We start from the raw sequence: 17656 nt of genomic DNA, 5'->3' as shown, positions 1-17656 counted from the left end.
CACGCTCACCAGCGTTTGACCCAACAGCATCTCAGCTCCAGATCTCAGAGCAGAGCTGCAGCGTGACCTTTTTTCCGTAAACAACTAAACAAAAGGGGCCCCTGACGGTTTCTCAACATGGTCGTCAGCATTCGTCTGCACGAGGATGGAACCTGCTGAGGCGACAGCGGCTAATGCCGGTCATGTCGGCCCTGTCATTCCTCAAGTGGCCTTTTGCCTCGTAAGCGATAGCCTGAGAAAAGGCAGCAGTCTTATCGTCAGATGGGAGCACGCAGAGAAGAGGAGGAGGAGGAGGAGGTGGGGGGGGGGGAGGAGGGGGGAGCCAGACTGCAGGGACGGACGCTCGGGCAACAATATTACAGACAACACACACACACATACGCGGTAACAGGTTTGATAATAAAGTCAGATTAATGAGATAACCACAGGGGGGAAGAAACCTCCATATATATCTGAAATACATCTTTCTGGATTAGAAGCACGTGTGCCTTTCAAGATTTAACTGACCACCTCTAACCTGTTATGGACAGTATGTTTTATGATTTTATATAGGATTGCTGACATTTTTCAGTACCATGACATTGGACCTTTAATATTTTATTGTATAATTTATACTCTTTTTCATTTTTTTTCTATTTATGCCCTTTCCACTGACAGTTTGAGGTTAGAATATATAAAAAATGCAGATAGAAACCACTTGAGGGAGTTTTCTGTATGTCTTCACATACTACATATTGACTTTTTGGTAAATTTCGATGTTTATCCAAACAAAGACCAACAGTGATGTGCACATTCATTGAGCCTATAAAACAAACACACAGCCCGTCCCATCGTGGATCTAACAACATAAACAAACCTATGTAACCACTGCCCAGTGTTTCTAAACCCACTGTAACGTTAGCAGCAGCAGAGCTCTGATTCTCAAGGCTCTTCTGTGTTATCTCAAGTGGATGCTGTGTCGGTCCTGGGAACCCTAAGCAGTGATAACGCTGCCGGTCCCGATGACTGGAGAGCTGCTGTAGCACTAGAGAGAGCTGGGACAGGGGAGAGGGGGTCATCAGATAGACTGGGGGGGGGGGGCTTCACATGGGACGCGATGTGAGGTAAAGGCCGGCCGTGGCTCCGTATCTCTGCACCAGGATTAAATGATATCAGCTAAACAAGCTCCTTCACTGCAGCTTGTTCTGGTCACAGATAGCTCAGGGACAGACAGTGCAGATGCTTGATGTTGTTTCCCACAAATATCTTTTTATAGCTGGAACATTTTCAGGTGAGCATTTCAAGAATCAGTAGATATTTGAGCCTAACCTTTATTTCAAATGAAAGGCAATGGACGCCTGAGGATAAGAGATAATCAATTAAAAATAACTTTTTTGGGGGGGTTGAACTCTGATTTGAAAAGTGTGAAATGTGGGATAAGATACTAAATACTCCAGAATACACAGTAGTTGAATACAAATACATAACAGTGTACATTTATCTATATTCTGCAGTTTTTCAGAGGAATGTGTATCATCCATATATATATGAAACACATTCATAATACACATTCCAATATATACTGTATACTTTATGCCATATGCACGTACAGTACACAATACAAATATAAACATGTAGAAATGTTTTTGTATTACCAGCATAATTAGAACAGTATATTATGCACATCTCTTCATTATTACGATGTAATGAAGCTTTGTTTTTTAAGTAATGACCCAAAATTAGGAAGGAAATATATAGATGTAACAGTTATTGCATTTAAATATATATACTTTGTGGATTGAATGTAATAAATCAGGAATCTTGAAACAGTTGGGGCTTTTTTTTTTTAGCTACAAAGTAAACTAAAACTTTATTTACCCTGTGGATTGACAGGAGGTGTGTTTTCTAACTGACTTATATTTGGAAGATCCTTCCTCTGAAATACACCAGGGCTCTGGTTTGTGTCCTATCCCTGTCTCCATGGTGACTATACAGTGTTTGGAACAAATACGTTACCCTACGCACCTTCCTCCCACCTTCCTCCCATCTTCCCCCCCATCTTTAGCAGCATTCACACAGACGACTGGAAGCCACAAATCTTCCCGGCAGAGCCTCGGCCCATGAGGAGCTGCGGCCATAAATAACCTGTGATAGCCTGGACGCATATCATCAGAAAGCAGTCGGCAGTGTAACCACAAGCAGATGCACCGGGTTACTTGTCTCTCTCGCTTGCGCTGGTGTCATGCTGCCCTGTCCTCTCGGGCCGCCCTGCATGTGGTCGTGTTTTGCACCTTCTCAGCAGCTGGAGATATAAAAGAATTCCTCCCGGCTGGATGATCGACTGCTGAACGAGAAATAAAGAACATGATGATGTGACATGCTTCTCAGATGTGGGACGACGAGTCTTGATGGAAGGAAAAAGTCAAATAAAATGTATTGGCCGCACAATAACAAAACCAAAGTTATGCATGGTATATTTAATTTCAGAAAGTTGCATTATATCGAAATAAAGTTGTAGTATATCTAAATGAATATCGTTTGACAAAAGAACTGAAAACTAAAGTCGCTGAATTGAATAAAACATTAAAATGGAACATAATGTCAAATGCAATTTAAACATTTGTAAAATTATGATTTCCAGAGAAATTTTAATAAAATAGTTCACAATACTACAAACTTGCATGTGAAACATCTTGACCATCCTGTCCAAACAGCTGTGAATTGTTTTTGTTCAGGATGTTTTCTTCTGCACATTAAGAAATTATACAATAAAGATTATTTTCTGCAGAACAATAAAAACGTGCCAGTCCAAAGGTTTGTAGTTTGGAACACGTGAACAATCCCTGAGTAAGTGGTGCTGAGGGAGGTGGGAGAGGGCGATACAGCTGCAGTTCTACTTGTCCACCACAGGAGTGCAGCATTGTGACTTTAAATCACAACTGCCAACCAGTAATTCTTAATAATACAAACACCCTCATCTATGTTTTAGGGAAAAATGGGATTCAAGGCTTTTTAGAAATATTTTAAACTTAATGGACGATAAGGCCATTTTCAGAGATGAATGAAAAGCAGAATAAAACTTGGTTTCGAGGAGCACAAACTGGGAACGTTCTCTTTACACCAGTAGGAACAAAAATGGTTTTCAAAAACTAAAACCACCATTATTACAACCACAAAATCTAGAGAACATCAGATATAGAGACCCTAGTGGCCAGTATGATATAAACCCATTTAATTGAGCTGTATATTTCATTTATAATTTCCCAGATGTAGTCGTCTGCTGGATCAACATCTCACTGACTGCAAATGAAGACATAACACAGGATAGTCTTTTTCAGATGTGTATTATGACATAAGATATTTTATATAGACAAATTTTAGTACTCAAATCCATTGAGGCAGATAATTCTGCCAAACAAGTTTAAAAGACGAAAATCCAGTTAATCGGATCCTTCTTTTAATTTCACTCTGCGACAAATACAGAGTTAATGTAGTGATGAGGAGAAAAGATGAAGAACATCTCCTCCGATCCTCAATCATACAAGGCACCGTGAAAATCTTGAAAGGGGGATGGGAACAAATCTGGTCAGTCGGTCCATCGTCGTGTCATTGATGATCAGTCTCCCACAGGATTCCCCCCCCCCCCTCAGTGATCTTCCTCCTCACATCCTCTTCTTCATCTTGCCTTTCTTCTGAGCGCCCCGTCCGAACCCTGACTTCTTAACTTCTCCAGCCCACTGTTTGTTGCTGGAGCGGATCTTCTTCATCCCTCCCTTCTGCATGAACTGCTGCTTCTCCGTTTTCTTCCGCTGCTTCAAAATCTCATCACGCGTCTTGAGCTCCGAGCGCACTCTGCGACCACCGGGTGTCACCTGTTGATCCCCAGGGCTCTGGAAGCGGGGACCACCACGTCCACCACCACCACGTCCACGGCCACGACCGCGACCACGACCACGACCTGACAGACAGAAAGACGACACAGAAGAGAGAAGCATTGAGAAACAACTTGTTGGAATGAGCAGCTCCAACTTCGATGGGAACATTGTATTTAACCAGACAGATGTGAGTGTGGTATTCACTCTCTCATCTAACTCCTTCCATCAGGAGTAATTTATCAGTTCTACAGTGTTTAAGTCGTGAGTTCTACCTCCTCCTGGCCTCATTCCCGATCCTCCCGATTCTCCAACTCCGCTAAATTCTCCATCATCCACCTTGTACTTTGTCTTCCACTCCTCGTAGCTGTCATTCGGTTAAGGTCAGACAAACGGTCAACGATGCAGCAAACAACTGTGAAACATTAGAGACTAGCAGCGGCGGTAACAGAGAAGAACAGCAAGACGTTTGGTTGGAAGGATACAAGTTCTTCTTGTTCTTCTTGTTCCTGATGACCTGACCGCCATCTAGTTTGAGCTTCTTCTTCTGGTCCTCCCTTCCTGTGTCCCTCACGAAGCGCTTCCTCTTACGATCCCTATCAATGACACAGAAACAACGTTATGGTTGGAAGTGAAAGAATCGGAAGAATTAAGATGAAGGGGGAGGAGGATTAAGGGTTAGCTAGTGTTATTTCTCAAATTCTCACCATTTCATTATATTTTTGTTCTTGTTTAAATTTCCTCCGTCATCTCCCATGAGGTCCAGAACGGCTGAGGAGGCCTGCTGCTCGAAAGCGGTGCCCTCTGCTCCAAGACCCAAGCTAAGGCCAGAGAACATGAGCCACAGTTAATACATTTTAATCATGTCTGATTTTACACACGTGTTAAAAATTGCACTGTTTCCTCACCCTCTCTCAGAGTCGAAGTCTTTGGGTCTGTAGGGGATGTAATAGTCCTCGTCTTTACCCTTCTGACTGCTTTTGTTTTCCTTTGGCTGTCCTTCTTCACCGTCCTGCACTTGTTTTCTCTTTCCACCTACCACAGCCGAGAACACCTCCTGGTGGAGACATGAATAATTACATATACACCAAAAAAAAACAATGTGGGCATTCAAAGGGCTGTGTACAGTAAGTTGTAAGTTGAGGATTTGCGATATAAACAGAGGAAATGCTTTATTCGATTTCAAGTTTGTGCTTTAACCTTTTTCTTCCGTCTTACAAACTGTCTGAGCTGAGTTAATTAGCCAGGGCAGAAAATAAGAAATTATTTTAATACGTCACTAATCATTGTTTTCTAGCAATTAAATCACAAACTTCACTCATTCTACCGTCTCATTTGTGATTTGCTGTGTCCATTTCCTACCCGGCTAATAAATTGAATATTTTGGGGAACTGGACCCATGGTTTGATAAACAAGATATATCAAAATTTAAAAAGTCGTCATTAAAAAGATGATTAGCGCCATTTTTCCTATTTGATTGTGCAACCACATTAAATGATAAATCTTCAACTGGATGACAAACACACTAGAAGAAAAATGAAAACTTCTTCTACAGCTCCTCTTTATAGTTTAGCCCTTATCACTTCTTATTCAACACATTTTTGGTGCTTTGTTTTGAATCCAAACACCAGACGCCTTCCTCTCTTACATTCAGAGCGCCGTCCTCCTCCTCGCCACTGTTGTGTGTGTAATCTTCGTCAGCAGCGGCCGGTTTGACGGGCTGATGCAGGCGACTCTCTGCTGCCACGTCCTCTTTGTGTCTGTTGAACTTCTCCACCAGCCGCATGTCCTTGGAGCGCTTGGTCCGCATCACCAGGCTGGCTTGTGTCTTACTGCTGGAGTTGATTTCAAAGATAGTCTGGAAGAATATGAAAGGATTTTGTTTTAGGTTTCATAACAAGTGTGTCAAAAATTAAACATCTACGTTTGTGCCAGATGTAACTCACCGATTTGGTTTTGTAGCTTTTGATGGCATGGACTATTTGAAGTTGCTCAATTTCCATTTTCTCCATACCTGACCCTGTAACCAGATCAATGAAATGCTGTTACCGGCTCCTGTCTCAGGTTCATCATCACTGTTTTTATCCTCCTACAAACTGACCTAGTAAGGGATGGACCGCCATGCAGGACAGATCTGTGTTTTTGACCCGCCTGAAGGACTCTGGCGAGGGACTAGGTCGAGACTTGAGGTACTGTTTGTAGGCGTTCTCTGAGACACGAAACATGTTCTGCAGGTCCGCCGAGTTTTCATGAGTGGTGACGAGATGGGCGCCTTCGTCGTCCAGGATGCTCTGAGGGACCCGACCGAAGACACCGTCCTCATCTGGAGGAGAGGGGATGAATAAAACGTTCTTTTACTATTTTCTGAGCAGACGCGGGTTCATTCCTGGCAGGCAAAGCTTACCTGCTGTGTGTTCAGGCGTGGCGAACACAACAGGCCTTCCGAGGAAGAGGTGAAGGTCATAGACAAAAGGCATCTCATCTGGACAAATCAGACTGTAGGTTCTGCCACTGCGGCCCGCACGTCCCACACGGCCTGGTGGGGGAAAAGCAAGTGGTGGATTAGAATGTGTGATATCAGACTGATCACTGAATTTAATTAGGGACAAACCAGGACATGAATTCTATGTATGAGCCACTCACCAACTCTGTGCAAGAAGAGCTTGGCCTTGGAGGGGAAGTTGTAGTTGATGACGTTGTCCAGCATGGGGATGTCAATACCGCGAGCGGCGACGTCCGTCACAATTAGCACCATCGCTTTCCGATGCACAAATTTCCCGATGTTGATCTTTCTGGCCGTCTGATCGAGGGCGCTGTAGATGTAGGCGCAGTCCACACCCTCTGAAGTCAGCAGCTAAAGAGCAAAAATAAAAACAAGTTAAAATTATTTACCATAAATTTTTTTTCATCCGAGTTATTCTGCTGTCCGCATCTCACCTCCTTCAGGTACTCGACGTGGTGTTTGGTGGCTACAAAGATCACCGTCTGCTCGTGAATCTTCGTCACGTTCCTGAGAATATGAAGCAGCATTGCCGGCTTGTCGTCCATACGCACGTGGAAAAAGGACAGCTGGGGAAAGACAGGAGAAATTAAAACTGTTTAGAAGGTTAGGACAGATACACTAACAGTCTAGTAAGGAGCTCCCCGTCACATAAGCTGCTGAAATAGATTTATTTAAATGCATTGATTGTACAAAACAGAACAGTTTCGAGTTAATAAATATCAAAAAAATGTCATAGCACGATTTTGCAGATAATATAATCAGATTCTTATAATCAATGTCTATTAAGTTGAGATATTTTGTGTAAAGAAATAAAAGCTCTTTTCTTCTATGGGAGGAAAAATCCAGAATCATTTGCACTCAAATGTTGTCATGTTTTACAAGCGAAACTGTTTTTACCTTGATCTGGTCGCTGAGTTTAGAATCCACGTCCAAACGAATGAGCACTGGTTCTGTCAGTCCTGTTAATGAACATCAATATGAAGATGAGGACATGGCGCAAAAACTGATTTAAAATCCTCATCAATCACGATGGATGCATATAAAACCGAACTGTTAGTTAACAGGATGAAGAACGTAAAGTTGATTTTACCGGCTCTGGCGAACTCCACCAGCAGTTTGGGCAGGGTGGCCGAGAACAGCAGCGTCTGTCTGGTTTCTGGCAGCCGGCGGATGATCTCCGAAAGCTGCTCTGAAAAACCCATTTCAAACAACCTGAGTGGAGGAGAAACACGCACACGTTAACAGAGGCCGACAAATTAATCCAAACTGTGTTATGAAAATAGGTCAGCTCTCAATGCACGGCTCCGTTTCTCACCTGTCGGCTTCGTCAAACACCACGTACTCAATACTGTGCAACTTCAGGTTCATCTCCGTGATGACGTGCATGAGACGACCTGGGGTGCCGATGATTCTGCGGTAAAAGGACAGAGATCAGGATGTCTGGGGATATAATTCATGGATTTGGGGATAAACAACATTAACGAAGACAAAATGCTCACATGTCAGGGTTTTCATGAAGGGCAGCAAACTGATCATCCATTCTGCAAAAGAGCACAGACGTTTACTGTCCACTCATTAAAGATTTCAACCATAAACTGAAAGCACCAGACGATGGAGGAGTCATGAACCTGTCTCCACCGAGGATCAAGGCGGTCTTTAGTCCAGTAAATTTTCCCAACTGCAAAAACAACAACAATGCACATTAATGAGTTTGTCGATTAGGATTTATTCCCCAGCTGAGCCAAATATTCTGTAGCCCTGGTCTGTTGAGCGACTGTAGACAATTCCCCTGTAAAACTGAAAACCCATTTGCAATGAATCTGCTTTAATTAATCTGAGAAACCAACAGCAGACACTGTAAACAAACAAGCACAATAAGCAACACGTCATTCAGCCTGACCTCCTTTGTGAACTTCATGGTCTGCAGGGCCAACTCTCTGGTGGGCGTCAGGATGAGGGCTCTGGCTCCTGATTTAGCTTGAGGGGCCTTGAGCTTCTCGAACATGGGAACCAAAAAGGCGGCCGTCTTACCGCTGCCGGTCCTGGCCATGGCTACTATGTCCTTGCCATCCAGAATCACTGGGACAGTCTGAGTTGAGGAAGAAAAAAGAAACCGACAGTAAATAATCTGTCTAGCTGTAAAAACTGTTTGATTAAGGAATCCTGAAGAGACGCTTACGTACCTTTCTTTGGATGGGAGTTGGGACTTTGTAACCCTTCTTCATGACCCCTTTGTAAACGGGGTAGCTGAGACCTGAAAACACATAATGGAGTAAAATAACAGTAAATCAGACTTGAGCTCTGGAAAGTATCCAGACAATGGGGTCCAGACGGGAGTTTGCAATTCACATTTGAAGAATGCAGAAAGGGAAATATCCAGTTAGATGTGTTAACAACAACTTGAAAGTCTCTGGAGCGTTTCGGGGGTTGACGCAGATCACAGGAGCAAGGACGTACTGTTAAAATTCCAATGCTGAGATCATGCTTTATTATTTACAGTACAACAACACCAGTGTCCACCCACATCACCAATGGCTCTCGAATCTGAAGCTGAGCTCACACATTCACTGGACGCATTTTCTCCAGAATGTCCAGTATGTGTGAACGCAAATGTCCGAGTGAGACGCTCCGCGGTTTCTACGGACTTTATTCTGTAGAATTCTAGGACAAGACCATGTGAGAAAACCGCCGGGGGATCCCCTGGGTGGGTTGATGATGCGTCTAGCACGCGACAGTTGAAAAGATGTCTGCTGTAAACATGATCACAGGATCTACGCAGCAGAGTTAATATGCCACTTCCTGCCTCTGTCTGTGGCACCCGGCTGCTCCTCCACTAAGGGGCTGACAGGAGAAAATCCAAATTGTCCGGAGCCTCTAATTGTACAATTGCGTTCTCACACATCGCTCCCCGCTGATAGCTTCAGGGGATCATCCAGAGTTCAGAGCACGTCTGAACTTCCGATACTGGGAGAAACCAGTGGATGTGTGTCCCTGTGCGGAAACTCTCCTATGGCTCTTACCCATGGACTGAAAGCCTCCAGACTTCTTCTTCTTCTTGTTCTGGGCTCTGACCAGCTCCCTGGTGTCCGGCTCCACATCGGACAGACAGTCGGCTGAGGCAGGAAACCTCAGAAACTTCTTCCCAGGCTGTGAGATCCAATAAATAAGCATAATGCCGTTAAACCAACTTAATACTAATCACTATATATCATGAAAGTTCAAATGAAAAAGGGGGCATCCGGATTTGAACCGGGGACCTCTTGATCTGCAGTCAAATGCTCTACCACTGAGCTATACCCCCACCTACCGAAACAACCTGTCTACTGCTAATATAACACAGAAACATGATCTTTATGAATGATCGCATAAGTAGTTCATATCTCAGACATGACGATTACGAGGCGCAGCAACTTATTTAAATGTGTCTGAGTTCCTGTTCTTACGGAATCATCGTCTTTGACTTCAGCAGCCAGCTGGAAGTCTCCGTCAGAGTCCGCCTCCGTGTCTTTATTGAACGGGTGTCTCCTCTTCTTCGTCAGCTTCTTCTTCCTCTGCGCCATGTTGAAGCTTTAACGCTCCTTCAACCGTCGCTGTACAACTTTAATGTGCGGGCAGTGAAGCAAAGAGATCTCGGCTCGTAGCGTCTCAGCAAGTCAAAACACTGAGATCGGACATGTTGGATGCACGTGTGAGGGACTTCTGGCTTCCGTTTTAGTGAGAGACTACCACGGTGTGTCTGATGCTCCACACCGCCACCTGCCGCTCCGGGGTGGGATTACATGGTTACGGTGGCCGAGAGAGCTGAACGCACTGAAAATTAAGAAAACGCTTACGAATAGAAAAAAACATCTGTCTAATTTCTGTTAATAGCAACATTTGTTAGAGAATGGACACTTGCATCTGTAAATGTCTTTAATTTACATTTAATAATTTATTGCACAGATGGGACCAGATCATAGTTCTTGAATACATTGAACACATTTTCTTTTTGACTCTTTTCAAACAAATGATTTGGGTGAAATCTTACCCCTAAATAGGAATATTCCCTAGGAAATGAGTAAAATGTCCTTTTAAAAACCCTATTCAAAGACAGGGATGAATCTAGTTAGTCTAAATTAACCTCCATTAATTTGAATTGGTCTCCCCAACTGCTTAATGTTTATATTTTATTCTTTTGTTTATTCTTTCACAGCCTCCTTCTTTGGTGCATGATATGGCAAGAAGACAGCAGAATCGCATGCTCATAAGTAAAGGCGACAGTGACAGTATTGTGCGGACCCAGTGTCAGACTGTCCTGCAATTTCAAATTCTCAGTTGCTCATTTTTCAGGAATAATCTCAGTTATTTGTCAGTCTATCCTATAATCTGGGAACTCATGAAGCGATGAATATATTATTTATACATGTACAAATGAGAGAAATAAATCCTTAAAGCACGTTGTAATATGCCTTAATTGTAATGCCTATGTTGTGATGACTATATATTTACATAACTCAAAGAAGCTCATGGGGCCAAGGAAGACAATCCGTGCAGTACTGCCTGTTGCATAACCTTTCATGCAGTGAGTGCATAGGACATTTTGGCAGGCCAGGCCTACCCATCCATGCAACAACTGTCACACTTAAGCTACTGGAATCCTGAAATATGCTGCGAGATTGTTTCCCAAAAGACACACATTTTTAGTCCAGTGCACACAAATAAGCTCACAGACAGTGTCTCTGAGTTTCAGCAGACGATACTGAGCTAATTTTAGGAGTCTGACCTCGGATGCCGTATTTATTACGCATGCACTGAAATATCTAAAGGATTGGTTGAAAATAATGTTACTCAACACAAAGTTTGTCTGTCTTTGTCAAATAATATCATGCTCTTGCTGATGATATAATAAAACCAAGCATTTTGTCCATTCATGAATATCACTCTCCAGAGGCTTATATTGAATATCCTCACAGCTTGAAGTGAAACTAGTGTTACACAACCAGCTGCTAGGAGATAGAATATTAGATCAATTTTTTTTTTTTTTTTTTACTGAATTCTTATTTGGATTTGATGTTCAGTTCAGGATAAGTACTTTTGTCAAATGTTGTCCCAGAAACTCTCCAGGCATCTGTGCTTTTCATCGATTATTGAGAAAAAGGGAAATGTATAAGTTGTATTTCCTGCATGTGTTTTAATTGAAATGTGACGGCAGCTGCATGCAAGACATAAAAACACCAAAATTAAATTTAAAACATTTATTCATTAGTCAACAACATAGTAACAACCCCAAACAGAGTACAGACATGATGTCACCAAGTGCAAATTATACAGAGTAGGAGCAGGGGTTGCAGTGGGGGGTTTCTGTCCATTTACAAATATCACTGTATAAGTTGTATAAGTGTATAAGTTGTATTTCCCACATGAGTTTTCATTAAAAACTTAGTGGGGGATTGAGTATGCCATCTTCCTGGCATCTACTGTTTCCTTCAACAAAAGGGAGAGCCTTGGTGCCCTCTTCCCTTTCTCTGCGATATGGTCCAGCTGGTTATAGTAGGTGTCCATCACTTCCTTTGACATCACCACCTCCAGGTCCAGCTGGATCATCTGGAGGAGCTGACAGAGGCCCTCAAGAGACGGCCCGTCTCCTTTCTGCAACAGCCTCCTGATGCAGCAGTGCATGGATTTCTCAGCCAGCACCTTGGAGAGGAAGAGCTCCCCAATAAACCTCACCATATTGAGGAACCGACCGGAAGGTTTGGCGTTCTGTTGCTCTTCCCTCAGCCGGTCGATGACCCTCACATCCTGGACTGGCTTCAGACGGGACCCACTCTTTTGATAAATGTCCTCCTTGTCCAAGCTCTTCCTGAACTCTGCCTGGCAGTGTTTAACCAGCAGAGACCTGAAGGAGACGCTGGCTGACAGGTCGGACAAGGATTGGAACTCCACCTGAAGAGGAGAAAACCATAAAGGAATATTCACACTAATGTAACTCACATACATACATAGTGATCAGTGTGTTAAATTAAGGTTACAACCTGAATACAAATACAAGCTGTCCAACTAAGTAAGAAACAGGATAAAGTAGCTTCCAGTCATAGATGCATCACTTACAGATGAGAGGTGTTGACACAGCTCCGCCAAGACTGCAGCAGAGTCTGGTTTCTGCACGGCCCTCTTGAAAATGAGCTCAACCATTTCCTGCATGCTCTCCTCACCGTCCATGTCCTCGTGACTCAGATCCGTCATGAAGGCTTGAAAGTTTGCAGTGACGCAGCTGACGGACTCGTAGGAGGCAGCGCCGAGAAAGACCACGGGCTCGGATGGAGCTGGGTTCCATGGCTTCTTCTCTCCCAGCACAAGAGGAGCTGGCTTGGAAGTTAATTCCACGCTTTTCTTTTGTGTTGGGATCATGTTGATTCAAATAAATCGTAGTTGTATTCAAGGCAAATCCAAAGAACAGAGTTCAGGAGCAAGAACAGAGTGATGTGCAACCAGCCAAGTATTCCGAAGAGAACTGACTGAAAACTGAGTGAAAACTGAGGCTTAAGTAGCGACAGACTTCACAGGTATATATGGCTGTTGCTTTGGTGACCTTCAGTGACATTCATCAAAGAATCAAGCCTGAGTGATAACGTTCCATAAAATTGAGAAAAAGCTAAAAAAAAATGAAATGTACACAAAGTTTAATTTAAATATACATTAAATTCAAACTTAAAGGTTCGAGTGAAAAATCCCAGAAGAAGTTTCTGAAACTGTGTGTTACAAAAATAAAGCACATCTATTTATCTACATCTATTTAGATCTATCTACAGGGGGAGTGTTGGGGTATAGGGGGGCTAGTAGCATTCATGCTAATAAGGAACAATAATGCCTGTTTCATATTGGTAAATGCGTCGCTTTCAGGTGTTTTACAACAACAGTTTTAATTTGGTCAAACCACCACGTGGAAATGTGTCCTTCGGGGGAAAATCACTGACACTAACGTGGCAGGCAAAACGTTTGCAGCGCAGTTTGAAGTCAGTGGGCACGATGTACAGTAAATAAGTCCACACCACGGCAGCAGCCTGGAGCTAATGCCATTCATAGTCCCTCACAGAGGCTGGCAGCCGTGGCCGGGAGCCAAATCTGTTGGGGCGAGCTAAGAGGGATGCTGGGTTAACACGCGGCAAAAAGGGGCAACAAACCCACCTATAGGATCCGCTTTTGTTCTCAAAAGGTGATTTCGGTGATAAAACCTGGGCATTAGGATACGAGGCAGGCAGCGACAGGAGGGCTGTTGTGGCGTTTTTGCCTTGGCATCCAAATAAACAGGGGGGTTGGCATCAGTGCGCAGTCAGGTCAGCCTCCAAAGCTCCTGGCAGCGGTGTCTTGACTCTCAGTTTCCCCCCCTAAAGCTGTATGTCAAGCCCTCGCCACGAAAACATGCTCCTGAACCGGCTCTTCACATCCACAAAGAGGAAGTTCAGGCAGTTTGTTTTCTGATGATGCTTATTATTAATGAGACGGAGCTCTGAATGGATCACTGTCGCCTTATATGAGAGAAAATGGAGCAGCAGGTTTTAATTTTCCCTTTTAGAGCCTTGGCTATATAACCTCCCCCGCATCGTACAGGTCCCCTGAGAGTCCAAGTACAATGCCTACTAAGATCAGTGACAAACATAAATGGACACGTGAGGCTCAGCTTTGTTCTGAGATACAGGGAATTGACAGACACTTCTCAAACATCAGTGCTGTGACTGGTGTCAGTGACGTGGATTTAGTTGGTGCGCAAATATGCTCATTCACAAAGCAGTCAGAGTATAAATGGGCACTAAATGAATGTCATTAGGGAAACAGATGTCAGCATGACTCAGGTTGGATTTTTGTAAAATCATTACCCAGCAGAGAGAGAGTGTTTGTGTGTGTGTGTGTGTGTGTGTCTGAGTGTGTAACAGATGTGGCCTCTAAGCCTCGGAGATTGAGGGGAATGTTTAAATTAAGAGATTATTGAGCTGATGGTTGGTAAAGCTGAGCCTTTAAATGGGGGTAGCAGTTAAATATTCTTCCATCCTATCTGTGTCCATTTAATTATTTATCAACACACTCTCCAAAAGGCTGGCCATGGGATCAGTGGACCTTTTAAAAATAGTCCAAACATCCAATTAGTGTGCGCGAGTGATGTGCTGCAGCCTGCAGCGTGTCAGCCGGGCATGTCCCTCCAGCCCCGCCTCCAAATGCTGGTCTGATTTTCCATGCCAGGCGCTTTACGTCCGAGGGGCAAATTAATCTCAGAGATCTGATAACGTCTCCTCACAAAGCTGGAAATGAGATGATCACATTTTAATTGTGAAGTGTGAGATTTGTCTGCGGGTTGAAATGGTGAAAACTGCTGTTTTTGGTGCAATGAAACCACAGAGGAACTAAGGTCTCCACAATGATTAAAAAATTGTCGTGCAACAAAACTTCGCAATTAGTTCTGACCAGCCAATCCTGCAGCCGGGCCTCTGAATCAGCAACCAGGGTGCATCACGGACATATGCCGTGAGTAACCTGGTGAGGAAGACATTCGGTCTTGGGGCGGTGGGAGAGAGGGTCACAGCCTGGTCTTGGGCTCTGTGTGCTGGCATGACACCATGAGCAAGATATAGTACCACACCTAGTGACGTGCAGCAGATGGGTAGGGGCCTGTGGCTCCCCCCCCCCCCCCCCCCCCCCCCCCCCCGGGCTACTGGGCACAGAGACAGATCAGCCATGCACAAAGATACCCGGCCACTGATTGGGCCGTTCCTCTTTAAATGCCCGTGGTGGATGAGACGCTGAGAGGAGCAGCGCTTACATGCTTGAGAGGACTTGTAATTATAACCCAGTTGCTTGGACCCTCGATGTCAACTGGTAAATCTCACTGAAGCATTGGTGGGATTCTAATTTATATAAAAAAAGACGGGAGCTAATAGGAGAACTAATTGTTATTAATAGGCTCATCATATGCACAAAGGAAGAGAGCATATTGGAAAAATCTCTGCTCCTATATTGCAAAATTGATCATGCACGAGCAAGGTAGCAATCCAGCTTTTAATAAATAAATTAATGGGAATATATCAATGACAATATACATTTTTTATCATGCACCACAAGAAATATAGTGTAGCATTATAAATACAGAACTGTGTAGTTTTTTTGTTATATAGAGGTATTCTTTCCTCAAATGTTAAGTGTAGATTTAGTGAATTAAAGCAGTAAATCCAAGCCCTGAAACCTGAGTGTAATTCAAATAAAAATGCAGGGAACCATAACGTTTAGAAGCATAAAAGCAAAAACTCGGAAGTGCTCCCATTCCAACGACCGAAGCTATAAGCCTTCAGCTGAGACGTCTCTTTTGCTGTATAAGGAGAAGCCGGCTTTGCGCTCCTTTCAGTGTATAAACTGCAGAGGCACATACATTCAGTCAAACTTTCAATTACTTGATATTCTGGGCGCCAAAAGGCAGTTTCCCCTTCGAGGCTCCGGCGGTTAATCTTGCAGCCGGTGCCAGCATTAAGGCGATAATCGTGGGACATGTGACAAAAAAAAAACACACAAAAGAAACTGTCCCTTGTGGGAAGCAACAGAGGCGGCTGAGGGATTTCTCCAAACCAGCCAAACTGGTGAGGAATCAAAGTCTCAAACCCTTGTGTAGCCTGGAGGCTTTTGTTTTGATTCGGCCGCTCGTATCCTGCAGAATATCTCTCCATGCTGCGGAGCATTGTGGTCAAACACTGCTGGATTACAGCTCATTATCACTGCAGCGAAACCCACTGGGCTGTGGTTCATACACAAGACTTAATGGCCATTTCCAGTTTCATCTCCTCGCCACTTTTTTCAGGGAGGGCTACACGCAGCGACAGATGCCCAGAATTAAAGCCCACGGAGCAGAATTAACTTTTCATGTATTTTCCTCCTCGCATTCCAGTTGTTTTCCTCTTTGGGTCGTTAGCTTGCACCGCCTCGGGCTCACTTCTTCTGCTGGTGTCTTAATTGCAATTTCATCAAGAATTTAAAGCCATGTAGCTTTCCTAATTCTTGTCAGTGTCACTCCAAACTAGCCACTGCAGGGGACTTAAAGGGTATTTAAAGCAGCTATTGTGTGTCATAAGATAAGTCAGGAGCAGCTCGGGGAAGCCTCACTTTCATCGTTGTAGTTGTGCTGGACCTGCTCTCTCTCTCTCTCTCTCTCTCTCTCTCTCTCTCTCTCTCTCTCTCTCTCTCTCTCTCTCTCTCTCTCTCTCTCTCTCTCTCTCTCTCTCTCTCTCTCTCTCTCTCTCTCTCTCTCTCTCTCTCTCTCTCTCTTTCTTACCCTCTTTCGAGTCCATCCTTCTCGCACTCTCTCTTTCATGGCTTTATCACTCCAAGGCTCAAGCGGCCCAGCAGAATATAAATGAACACGGGCTGTGAGATGTGGAAAGCGAGAAAAAGGTCAAGACAAAAAAAGACCTGCACGTGCACATCAGCGTTGGGACTCTTCCATTACACGGGCTCACTCTTTTGTGCTTTTGCACGGCTCACTTTTGTCGTGTTGATGTAGTATGAAAATTTCGCATTACGGATTCATGACCCCCCCCTCCCCCGTCCGTGACAAATGGGAATCTTAGGATGTGGAGTTGTTTGTTTGTGTGTGTGTGTGTGTGTCTGGGGACGTTGTGTGAGCATACACGTGCAGTGATTGGATTAGATTAGATAAGATAAGTACTGAGACGACGAAATGCAGTTTAGCATCAAACAAGAAGTGAAGAGAGCGGTAGTGTGCTGCAGGTGTCACATGAGATATTACTCTTAGAATTGTTAAATATTAAAAGTAAAACTAAAATAATTCATTTTGAAGCTTAAAGGTCGATGAGAACATTAACATCACTCTGTTTATACGTTTAAGGACTTTATTTTGAAAAAAAAAATTTAAATCTGCATGATAAAGCAACAGGAAAACTGGAAACACTGAGAAGCTAGTTTTTATATGAAACAAATATGTATTCATCAGTTCATGATTAATATTCTAGCAAGGCAGTGTGCAATGGTAAGCCTCACTGTAACAAGGGTGCTGGTTTGAATACCCCAATTTGGCTGGAGTAGCTGTCTGCGTGGAATTAATAATGTATTCATTAATGAGCTTTAACCCTTGTGGTGGTGTTCATGCTTGTGTAAATATGGCATTATTGGTTGATATTTGCCATTTACCTTTGTTAAATCCCATTTAAATAGGAAAATAACAAATATAATCAATGGCAATAACCAATCAAGATATGGGTGTTTAACTTGAACAATATATATGATAGAAAAAAGGATTCTCATTACTCTATTGATGTTATTTCTT

General features: G+C 43.5%; 1 protein-coding gene and 1 non-coding gene across 2 annotated transcripts; both read right to left on the bottom strand.

Moving 5' to 3' along the window:
- Nucleotides 1-2598: 2598 nt before the first annotated feature.
- Nucleotides 2599-10064, bottom strand: ddx54 (DEAD (Asp-Glu-Ala-Asp) box polypeptide 54). The gene is made up of 20 exons (XM_062413118.1): nt 9798-10064; nt 9375-9501; nt 8538-8608; nt 8255-8443; nt 7983-8032; nt 7854-7895; nt 7670-7765; nt 7445-7566; nt 7252-7313; nt 6789-6920; nt 6495-6705; nt 6256-6387; nt 5953-6174; nt 5798-5871; nt 5500-5709; nt 4760-4908; nt 4559-4672; nt 4337-4447; nt 4127-4218; nt 2599-3937 (listed from the first exon to the last, which is right to left on the bottom strand). Exons 1-20 carry the CDS (start codon nt 9912-9914, stop codon nt 3642-3644), a joined length of 2619 nt encoding a protein of 872 aa, XP_062269102.1. The 5' UTR covers nt 9915-10064; the 3' UTR covers nt 2599-3641.
- trnac-gca (transfer RNA cysteine (anticodon GCA)) lies at nt 9584-9655 on the bottom strand. Its single transcript has one exon. It is a non-coding gene; the product is annotated as a tRNA-Cys (tRNA).
- Nucleotides 10065-17656: the final 7592 nt, after the last annotated feature.

Source organism: Platichthys flesus, chromosome 19, assembly GCF_949316205.1.
Source record: "Platichthys flesus chromosome 19, fPlaFle2.1, whole genome shotgun sequence".
In the NCBI taxonomy this organism is placed as follows: domain Eukaryota; kingdom Metazoa; phylum Chordata; class Actinopteri; order Pleuronectiformes; family Pleuronectidae; genus Platichthys; species Platichthys flesus.
The sequence above is the reverse complement of the archived record's forward strand: the minus strand, read 5'-3'. Positions and strand labels throughout refer to the sequence as shown.